This window comes from Colobus angolensis, unplaced genomic scaffold, assembly GCF_000951035.1.
Source record: "Colobus angolensis palliatus isolate OR3802 unplaced genomic scaffold, Cang.pa_1.0 Scaffold9, whole genome shotgun sequence".
Lineage (NCBI taxonomy): Eukaryota > Metazoa > Chordata > Mammalia > Primates > Cercopithecidae > Colobus > Colobus angolensis.
The window spans coordinates 4,908,130-4,919,621 of NW_012122931.1; the positions used below are offsets into that span (position 1 = coordinate 4,908,130).

General features: G+C 45.6%; 1 protein-coding gene across 1 annotated transcript in view; it reads left to right on the top strand.

Annotated features, from left to right (window-relative positions):
• The window catches only part of LOC105504019 (formin-binding protein 1-like), a 116,248-nt gene extending 105,875 nt beyond the window's left edge, over positions 1 to 10,373 (top strand). Inside the window, exons 5-6 of the mRNA XM_011931204.1 lie at positions 9,158 to 9,220; positions 10,252 to 10,373. Of these exons, the coding sequence (XP_011786594.1) occupies positions 9,158 to 9,220; positions 10,252 to 10,365 (177 nt within the window). The 3' untranslated portion in view covers positions 10,366 to 10,373. The remainder of the gene's footprint in view (positions 1 to 9,157; positions 9,221 to 10,251) is intronic.
• Positions 10,374 to 11,492: the final 1,119 nt, after the last annotated feature.

An 11,492-nucleotide genomic window follows, 5' to 3' on the forward strand; every position in this document is an offset into this window, starting at 1 on the left:
TTTTTTGAGGCGGAGTCTCACTCTGTCACCCAGGCTGGAATGCAGTGGTATAATCTCGGCTCACTGCAACCTCCGCCTCCCAGGTTCAAGCCATTCTTCTGCCTCAGCCTCCCAAGTAGCTGGGATCACAGGCATGTGCCTCCACGGCCGGCTAATTTTTGTATTTGTAATAAAGATGGGATTTTGCCGTATTGGCCAGGCTGGTCCCAGAGTCCTGTCCTCAGGTGATCTGCCTGCCTCCGCCTCCCATAGTGCCGGGATCACAGGCGTGAGCCGCTGCGCCTGGCCCTAAAACAAACTTCTGATCCCCCAAAGTCCTTATCCATGTTCCATTCCAGTCTGTAGTCCCTCCAGTTCTCAAAAAATGGGACACTTTTTCTTAAACTCAGGTGTTCTGGCCAAACACATAGTCACCCAGGGCTTTTCTCTTTTCTCTTACACGCCATCTCTTATCTGTTAACAAGTCTAGTTGGCTCTGTCTTTGGTAAATGTTCTGAGTCCAAACACTTCTCACGCCTCTTCCACATCTACCCCTAGTCCTTCGCCTCATTATCTGTTATCTGGAGGACTCTGCTGAGTCTCCTAATTCATTTATCTGCTTCCGTGCTCACCCTGTGGCCAGTGGTCCAGCTGTCCATCTCCATCTCAGAGCCACCACCACCAGCTCTCCCTTAGAGAGGGTGCAAGTGTAGCAGCCTCCCCCTGCAGCAGCCAGCTTGACCTTGGAATAATGTAGATCAGGCCGTGTCACTTCCTTTCTTTTCTTTCTTTCTTTCTTTTTTTTTTTTTTTGTTGTTGTTGTTGAGATGGAGTCTTGCTTTATCACCCAGACCTGGAATGCGGTGACGCAATCTCAGCTCACTGCAACCTCCGTCTTCCAGGTTCAAGCAATTCTCCTGCCTCAGCCTCCCAAGTAGCTGGGATTACAGGTGTGTGCCACAACACCCCGTTAATTTTTTTTGTATTTTTAGTAGAGATGGCATTTCACCATGTTGGCCAGGCTGGTCTTGAACTCCTGACCTCAAATGATCCACCCCTCCCGACCTCCCAAAGTGCTGGGATTACAGGCGTGAGCCACTGCGTGCGGCTGTCACTTCCTTTCTTAAATCTTCCAACATACTTACTGTGGCTGGCAAGGCTGTCCATGGTCAAGCCCCTGCCTGCCCTCCGGCCCTGTCCCCTTTACCTTGGTCTAGTGGCACTGGCATCTAGCTGTTCCTCAAACAGGGCAAGCCCCTTCACACTCAGAGCATCTGCACTTGCTCTGCCTGCTGTGTGGAGGGTATTCCCCAGACCCTTGTAAGTTCACTCCCACATTTTATGCAAGTGTCTACTCAAATGTCATCCCAGACTGCCCTTGTCTAAAATAGCTACCTTCACCCACACCCATCCCTCCTTATTCCTTTACCCTGTTTGTCTTACTTCTGGATCCACTCAGTTTCACGGGCACAGGGGACTTGGTTTTATTCACACGGCTTTCCTCCTGCCTGGAGCAGCCCTGTGCACATGTGGGCATGCAGTGAACATGGAATGATCCCCCTAGCGCTCTATCTAAAACTCTCATTGATGGAGATTCTCTGTATTCGGTACTGCAAGTAACAGCTTTATATCCTCAGAAGGGATCAGGCAAGAAAATGAGCCATTCCATGAGAGGAATTAGGATTTCTTGATTGATTGATTTCCTTCCTTCCTTCCTTCCTTCTTCTTTCCCTCCTTCCTTCCTTCCTCCCTCCCTCCCTTCCTTCCTTCCTTCCTTCCTTCCTTCCTTCCTTCCTTCCTCCCTCCCTCCCTTCCTTCCTCCTTCCTTCCTTCCTTCCTTCCTTCCTTCCTTCCTTCCTTCCTTCCTTCCTTCCTTCCCTCCCTCCTTCCTTCCTTCCCTCCCTCCCACCCTCCTTCCCTTCCTTTCTTCTTTTCTTTTCTCTTTTCTTTTATTTTCTTTTTCTTTCTTTCTCTGTGTGTGTGTTTTGCTTTGCTTTTTTTTGTTTTGTTTTGTTTAAGAGAGATGGGGTTTCACCATGTTACCCAGGCTGGTCTCAAACTCCTGTCCTCAAGAGATCCCCCTGCCTCGGCCTCTCAAAGTGCTGGGATTGCAGGCATGAGCCACCACACCCGGCCCAGGGATTCGAATTTCAAGGAATGTGAAGACAGGATTGTTTTGAAAAGCAGATAAAAGATCACTGAAGTCTAGGTAAATTGCTGCATGTGGAGCCTTCTGGGTGAGAATAACCGAGGAACAGTGAGCAGAGGAGCACTAGAGAAGTAGGGAGGGAAACTTCTGCTGCTTAGACCTGACGCTGTCCCAGTGCCTCATGCTGCTCAGTGTTAGGGGTGAAAACAAGCAACTGAGCATGACTCTGGGAGGTAGGCATTTAGAAAACTTCAAACATATTCATTAAGGAAATATTTTTACTATGGATGAATTTGGAAAAATAAGCCTTGCTAAGTAAAAATAGAATGCGTGTCCCTTAGTGTATGTTTCTGGTTTCTGGTTTGGGTTTTAAGTGGGGTACGAAACACCCACTTGTACAGGACTAAGGCGTTTTGCCATTATGCCACAGGGTCCATAGAAATATCCATACCACTTAGAGTTCTGATCCAGTTAAAACTGGGAATCCTGATTCCAACCGGGAAGCGGCTTGTGTTCAAACCCACTACTATGCTGTGAGTTTATAGGAAACAGAATCTGTCATAGGCATATTTGCTGGAAGCACCCTCTTTCTTTGCCCTTTTCAAGTCTTTTTGTTCCTTTGTTTGCATCTGTGGAATCTGAGTTTTATTTAAAATTCCAGATGGTTGACTGTTCTCAGTTGAGTGTTTATTCTTACGGTTTTTTCTACTTTTTTTTTTGAAAGGGCTGTTCTCACATCAGTGCCATGTTTTGCTCTTTTAACTGTTAATGGTTTAATATCTATATAAATAGCAAAAATGAGCAGCTGTTGTACCTAATTGCAGTGTGAATACTAAACATTCTCATAGCATTTGTGTGAGTTTGTCTGTTCTGTCTGTGATTTCTTGCAGTTCAGTAAAATTGTCTCAAAAGCTTTGCCATTGTCGTTTTTCTTAAAGTTAATGCTTGCTTATTTTAGATTCTCTGTGATTTTTTTTTTTTTTAATTTCAGCGACCTCTGTTCACTGGGAAATTTCTAAAAAAAAAAAAAAAATTTGAAGGGTGATTTGAACTGTATAGACTTTTATTTCAACTAAAAAGTTGAAATAAAATAATTAAGTATAGTTGTCACCCCAGATACTATTAGGGTTTGTTTTTGTTTGTTTAGCTTATTATTATGTTTTAAGAGAAACTAAAAGCATCTCATTACAGCAGAAAGTAAGAAGCATTTCTCTGAGTCTCTAGAGATGGCATTTCCTGTCTCTTTTCTGATAGGAGAGAAAGGAGCTGTGATGACTTCATTCTATGGCTCCAAAAGAAGCACTTTTTATCTTTGTCCAGAGAACAATTCCTCCTTCTTTAGCGCTTGCAGGCACACTTTTTAGACACACACTTGCTCACTGTCCAGAGAAGAAATGTTCTGCCGTTGTTGGTAAACAACAAATACATCTGGCAAAGCTGGTTTATTTGTTTAACTTTGTAACTGTTAAAATAGCTCTTCCGGTGAAAGCAGGGAAGATAGAGCTAGAAACAAACCCCAGCTATTCAGGTCATGGTAGGCACAGAGCACAAAGGAGGGCTTTTGTTCCCTCCCTTAATTTCCTAAAGGATCCCCCAGCACAGACAGTTTTTTGTATGTTATGGCCCGATAAATGATAGAGGGACAGGTACTGTGAAAAAGACTGGGGCTGGGCGTGGTGGCTCATGCCTGTAATCCCAGCACTTTGGGAGGCTGAACCGTATCACTTGAGGTCAGGGGTTTGAGGATAGCCTGGCCAACATGGTGAAACCCTGCCTCTACTGAAAATACAAAAATTAGTCAGGTGTAGTGACGTGCGCCTGTAGTCCCAGCTACTCAGGAGGCTGAGGCAGGAGAATTGCCTGAACCCAGGAGGCAGAAGTTGCAGTGAGCTGAGATTGTGCCACTGCACTCCAGCATGGGTGACAGAGACTGTGTTTAAAAAAAAAAAAAAAGGCTGGAAGGAAGGAAGATGGGCATCACCCACAATCTCCTAAGCCCCTGGAAATGGTACAATGGTAATTGCAATTTTCAGGTAGTGGTTTAATAATGCGGGGAGAGATATGACTGAGGAGTCTTCATGAGAGATAACTTACCAGTAAATTCAAGGTGTGCACTGTGCCTTAAACACAAATGCATTATTTATTATACATTTAAACTAAGGAGTGGCAAGATAATTACTCTATGGATTTTTTCAATCAAAATCATCCCTCGTGTTTTTAAAATACAACCTTTTTTTTTTAAGACTCTTAAGAGAAGATTTCTTTTATATGAAAGTCGAGGTGACATGTCCCAGGCAATGCCTCTCATTGTCTTCTGTGCATTTCCTCTCTCCACCCACAGCATTTCCCCAAGCTGGAGGGAGCTTTCACTTTGTTAAAACATTCGCTTTCAGAATTGCTGGAGAGATAGACGGTCAACCTCGAGTACAGCTCTGAATTGGTGCTGGGGTTTTCTCTTTCTTTTTGTGCCTGTCTTTGAATCTCAAAGTAAAACCTTTGGGGGCGGCTGCATCTCTTCAGCAAACTGCATAACTCGGTGCTCCGGCTTGGGAAATGGGGATCCTCCTCTTGGCAGAGAAGTCACCCGATAAAGACTTTCAGGACCAGAGGTGCCTTCCAGAAAGGGCACAGTTGAGCCCAGGTGGTTTGAAATGGACGCTCTGGTCTCCTGGGGAGTCCTCCCTGAAAGTGTGGCTTTCAGAAAACCTACTTGCATTTTCTACACGTTCTCCACCAAGGTCCAGAGCTTCCTTAAGCCTGCCCTCGGCTCTACTTCTTAATTCTCCCACAGCCTGGATCCCTTCTTTTCTGTTCTATCCTTGTGTCCATTACAAGAGTTGAAAAACGAAGCCCCGAAGGGCTCCTCGTGGGTTTGCAGAGACCAAAAAAATGCTGGATAGATAAAACTGACTGCAAAGAGGTGCTTAAAACAGTGAAACTCGACCTCAAAAGAGAGACAAGAAAACATTCCCTTATAAAGGAGCACTGTTCTAAATCTGATGTTGTCTCTGCCTTCCCAGCCTTTCCAGTTGTCAGCTCTCTTTTCTGACTTGGCTAAGTCCTAGGTTCTGACGAGGTACGGGAAAAGCTCTGAGGTTGTACCTAGCAGACCTCTTTGTTTTTATCCTTCCTTCACCTGACCTTCACCATAGTGCGCCCCTAACACCAATGCTTACCTTGTGAGCCAGAAAACAGCACATTCAAACTCAGTAATTGAAGGAAGGTCGGTGATTAAAAGGAGCATTTACAACATGGCAAATAGAGTCTAGGAAAAGCAGTAAGGATGGTGCAGTGCCCTGCAGCTAGTCACATGGGGAGCTGATGTTGTCCCCAGGCCTCACAGGGCTGGAGGAGCCTTCCAGGAATTTCACAGATTAGGAACTCCAGAGATTAGCTGCATGCGGGGCACTGCCTGACTGGAGCTGTGCCCTTTGGTCCAAGGACCCAGCCAACCTGTATCATCTCAGTGGGGAGAAGCCGCAGGTACAGTTTCCTGCCTTCTGATCACCCAGGACCTCCTTGTGGCAAATCTCATCAGAACCAGAGGGCAAGGGTTCATGAGATCCCTGCATGTCAGTCTCTGGGGACCCAAACAAGGTGGAGAATGCACCTGGGAAATTTGCAGGACATTGACCAAGTCAACGGTGGTGCAGTGGAAGGATACTAAAAGATTTAGGGGCTGGGCACAGTGGCTCACGCCTGTAATCCCAGCACTTTGGGAGGCCGAGGCAGACGGATTACTTGAGCCCAGGGGTTTGAGACCAGCCTGGCCAACATGGTGAAACCCTGTCTCTACTACAAATACAAAAAATTATCTGGGCATGGTGGGTCGCACCTGTAATCCCAGCTGTCAGGGAGGCTGAGGCAGGAGAATCACTTGAACCTGGGAGGCAGAGGTCACAGGGAGGCAGACGTCACAGTGAACCGAGATCACGCCACTGCCCTCCAGCCTGGGCAACACAGCGAGACTCTGTCTCAAAAAATAAAAAATATAAAGGATTTAGGGAACTGGTGATTTTAGGTCACTGAACAAAAAAAAACACACTGTTCTCTTAACATTTCTGCATATTTCAGCACTTCCTTCCTTGGGATCTTTGTCTTCTTTGGTCTCTTGGCTTTAACTACCCTCTTTATACTGAAGACTCTCAATCTGGTCTTTAGTACAGACCGCTCCCTGAGCTCAGATCCACAAGTCCAAGTACATATTAGTCTCTCTGCTTGGTTTTTTGTTTGTTTGTTTGTTTTTCGGGGTTTTGTTGAGATGGAGTCTCTGTCACCCAGGCTGGAGTACAATGGTGCCATCTCGGCTCACTACAACCTCTGCCTCCTGGTTCAAGTGATTCTCCTGCCTCAGCCTCCCGAGTAGCTGGGATTACAGGCATATGCCACCATGCCTGGCTAATTTTTATATTTTTAGTAGAGACGGGGTTTCACCATATTGCCCAGGCTGGTCTCAAACTCCTGACCTCAGGTGGTCCGCCCACCTCGGCCTCCCAAAGTGATGGGATTGCAGGCATGAGCCACCGTGCCCTGCTAATCTCTCGTCTTGGGAGTCTCATAGAAATATCAGCCTTAACACATGTGAAACTACATGTATGATCTTCCCTCCTCAGACCCACTTCTCTCTGTCTTCCCTTGCCTAAAGCTCAGACTGACAACCTCAGAGTCACCCTGGGCAGCTCATTATTGCACATCTGATCTTATCTCCCAGAAAATCCTGGAGGTTTGGGTGATCAAAAGGCACCCAGAACCTGACCCCTCTCACCGCCTGCACTGCTCACTATGTACGACCTGTCCAAGTTGCAGTAATCTCCAGGATGTTACAACAGCCTCTCACCATCTGAAATCTTCCCTTCACAACATCTTAGAGTTACCCATCGACCCTGGTTCATTCAGACAAAAAAGCCTACAAGACCCTATGCAACTCCCTCTTTCTTCTCTGACCTCATATGATATTCTCCCCAAGGCTCCTACAGATCTAGCCCCCAGGTTAACAGCACACCAGAGCCTGCCTCAGGGCCTTTGCAGATGGCAAGGAGGGAAATTTATCTTTAGTTTTAAAATAATCTAATAATGAAAACAGCCAGGCACACAAAACACACAAAACACTTACTCAAGTGTTTGTAGCAGCAATTTTCTTTTTCTTTTGTTTGTTTGTTTGTTTTTTTGCAAGACAGAGTCTTGCTCTGTCACCCAGGCTGGAGTGCAGTGGTGCGATCTCAGCTCACTGCAACCTCCAGCCCCCTAGGTTTTAAGCAATTCTCCTGCCTCAGCCTCCAGAGTAGCTGAGATTACAGGTGTGCACCACCACGCCCGGCTAGTTTTTGTATTTTTAGTAGAGACGGGGTTTCACCATGTTGGCCAGGCTGGTCTCGAACTCCTAACCTCGTGATCCACCCACCTCTGCCTCCCAAAGTGGTGGCCCGGCCGCATTTTTCATAATAGCCCAAACCTGGAAGCATCCCAGAAGTCTGTCAGCTGTTGAATGGATAAACAAAACGTGGGATAGCCGCATAATGGAATAATCATTTGGCAATAAACAGGAATGAAGTACTGATACATGTGACAATGTGGACCTTGAAATCATGCGAAGTGGACATCAGGAGATAATGAACACATCCCAGTTACCAAAGGCCTCAGACCGTGTTTCCATTCATAGGAAACATCTAGAATAAACATCCACAGACCGAAATAGGCTGCCTAGGACTGAGGAAGATGGAGGGTGATGGCTAGGGGGTACAGGTTTCTTTTAGGGGTGATGAAAATATTCTAAAATTGGTTGTGTTGATGGTTGTACAGTTTTGTGACTGCTAAAAACCATTGAATTGCTCAGTTTAAATGAGTAAATCAGATAATATCTGAATCATATCTCAAAGCAATTAAAAAAGATGATCAAAGTGATTGCTGTCTTAATAAAACATTCCTGTCATTTTTCCAAGTGGCATCTATGTCTTCAAATTTTATTTTATTTTATTTATTTATTATTTATTTTTTGAGATGGAGTCTTGCTCTGTAGCCCAGAGCTGGAGTGCAGTGGCACGATCTTGGCTCACTGCAACCTCTGCCCCCCCGGGTTCAAGCAATTCTCCTGCCTCAGCCTCCCAAGTAGCTGGGATTACAGGTGCGTACCACCACGCCTGGCTAATTTTTGTGTTTTTAGTAGAGATGGGATTTCACCGTGTTGGCCTGGCTGGTCTCGAACTTCCAACCTCATGATCTGCCCACTTCAGCCTTCCAACCTCATGATCTGCCCACTTCAGCCTCCCAAAGTGCTGGGATTACAGGCGTGAGCCCGTCCAGCCTATTTTATTTTTTTGAGATGGGGTCTCATTCTGTCACTCAGGCTGGAGTGCGGTGGCACGATCACAGCTCACTGCAGCCTCAACCTCCCAGGCTTAGGTGAGCCTCCAACCTCAGCCTCCCAAGTAACTGACTACAGGCGTGGGCACTACCATGCCTGGCCAGTCTTCAAATTTTATACAGTTGTACCTAGAGCTGTAAACGGAACTCTGTGACTGCTTTTTTCTCCCCCCAAGTGAAACTTGTTTCATCTGTGATGACTATTCTTGTTTTCATTTCCACATTAAACTTTTTATTCCCTTTTTCTTTTTTTTTTTTGAGGCAGGGTTTCACTGTGTCATCCAGGCTGGAGTGCAGTGGCGCAATCACAGCTCGATGTGGCAGTTTCAACCTCCCTGGACTTAGGTGATCCTCCCACCTCAGCCTCCAGAGTAGCTGGGACTATCGGTGTGTGCCACCACATCCAGCTAATTTTTCTATTTTTTGTAGAAGAGGGGGTCTCGCTGCGTTGCCTAAGCTGTCTCGAACCCTTCGCTCAGCCTCTCAGAGTTCTGGGATTACAGATGTGAGCCACCGCACCCAGCTACCCCTTTAAACTCTTAAATTTATTTGGAGGATACATACTAGAGGTTCAATATTTAGATGTCATTGAAGTGGATGAAAATGTTTCCTCCTGGGTTCGTAAGAGAAGCAGAGGGTACTAATCGCTAGTGTGTTTCCCCTTTGCAGAACTTTCACGATGGCCGGAAAGCACAGCAGCACATCGAGACTTGCTGGAAGCAGCTTGAATCCGTAAGTGAACAATGCACAGCAAAATAAATGGCTTTATAGATTTTTTTTTTTTCTTTTTTTGAGACGGAGCCTCCCTCTGTTGCCCAGGCTGGAGTGCAATGGCGCGATCTCGGCTCACTGTAACCTCCACTTCCCGGGTTCAAGTGATTCTCCTGCCTCAGCCTCCTGAGTCGCTGAGATTACAGGCACATGCCACCACGCCCAGCTAATTTTTGTATTTTTGGTAGAGATGGGGTTTTGCCATGTTGGCCAGGGTGGTCTTGAGCTCCTGCCCTGAAGTGATTTCGCCCACCTCGGCCTCCCAAAGTTCTAGGATTACAGGCGTGAGCCACTGTGCCCAGCCTAAGAAATGTCTTTATAGATTTTCCAATTTCAATTTAATTTAAGCTTGAATCAATCAGTAAGTAAAAAACATGCACACACAGATACTAACGAAACACCTTTATAGATTTTTCTCATTTGTTTCTAGAACCATTATCTAAAGTTGAGCCAAAAGAGCTCAAGTTGAGTATTTTTCTAAAAGTCACGTGGAAATAATAAAGATTAGACAGTTTTGATGGAAACAAATGCAGATTTTAAAATAACTTCTGGAAATTATGACATATAAAAAAATAAATTCAGAGAAGTTCTTGGGCCAGACACGTTGGCTCACACCTATAATCCCAGCAATTTGGGAGGCGGAGGCGGGAGGATTGCTTGAGTTCAGAAGTTCAAGACCAGCATGGGCAACATGACAAAACCTAGTCTCTACAAAAAATGCAAAAATTAGCCGGGCATGGTGGTGCATGCCTGTAGTCACAGCAGCTAGTGAGGCTGAGGTGGGAGGATCACCTGAGCCAGGAAGGTCAAGGCTGCGGTGAGCCGAGATGGTGCCACTGCACTGCAGCCTGGGTGACAAAGTGAGACCCTCACTCAAGAAAAAAAAAAAAAGAAGAAGAAGAAAAAGAACAATGCTCTTTGGGAGCTTTAGATAAAATTACGTCTTCTCGTAGGACTCTTATGGTTTCATAATTATTTTCCTCTGATTTTAGAGTAAAAGGCGATTTGAACGCGATTGCAAAGAGGCGGACAGGGCGCAGCAGTACTTTGAGAAAATGGACGCTGACATCAATGTCACAAAAGCGGATGTTGAAAAGGTGAGATGAAAGCTCAAGTGTGGGCCGGGCACAGTGGCTCTCACCTGTAATCCCAGCTCTTTGGGAGGCTGAGGTGAGCAGATCATTTGAAGCCAGGAGTTCGAGACCAGCCTGGCCAAGATGGTGAAACCCCATCTCTACTAAAAACACAAAAATTAGCCGAGTGCGGTGGCAGGCACCTATAATCGCAGCTACTAGGGAGGCTGAGGCAGGAGAATCGCTTGAGCCTGGGAGGCATTGGCTGCAGTGAGCCAAGATCACACCACTGCACTCCAGCGTGGATAACAAGAGCGAAACTGTCTCCAAAAAAAAGAAGAAAAAGGAAAGTTCAAGTGTGTCTTTCATTTCCCCTGTGAGTGTTCATCACCAGCTGCCCATCCCCAGGTTCCCGTTTCTGATGTAGCCACAGAAGGCACTACATGGGGAATCATTTTCGTTTTGTGTCAGCCTTTGTGGGGACCAGAAGCTCAAGTGTGGGGAATCTTCGGTGTTAGGATTTGAGGCGTTTATCTGTTGAGTCACCAGGGCGATAAAGTGGAGACTTAGACCATGAGCAATCTGGGAACAGTGTTCCAGAAGGTTGTGGCTGTTAATGGCTTTTCAAAGAGAAAGTCAATTTCTTGAGAGCTGGAGGAGACAGGACAGGGCCATCTGGAAGAGCTTGGCTGCTTATAATGGTTTCTTTAGAGCGAGAGTCTCACTGCTGCCTGACTTCTAATTGATTCCTCCTGGTTGATAACAGTGAGGTTGTCGTTGAAGGCATGCATATTTCAGTCCTCTCAAAAGCTTTTCTCTAAATGGACTTGTATTGCCATTAGAAATATTATAAAGCGTATACTGTTTCTCACTGTGGCTCAATATGTGTTTTTTCCCTAGAAGCTGAATTTTATTTTTATAAAAGTCATCAATACAGTGTAAACAAAATTAGGCTTTTACATAAAAGGGATTCAGTCGTGATGCCCATGGCTGTTCGGGCATTCATAGCCTCATGCTATATGTGGGTGAAAGCACTGAGTTTTCATAGATTTGTTGTTGAGCTTTTGACAGCTCAGTTAGAGATGAGTTTAGTTGGGAAATGGTGTGAATTATTATTTGCCCAATTCTGCCAAATTCCTTGTTTAAAGACTAGGTATATA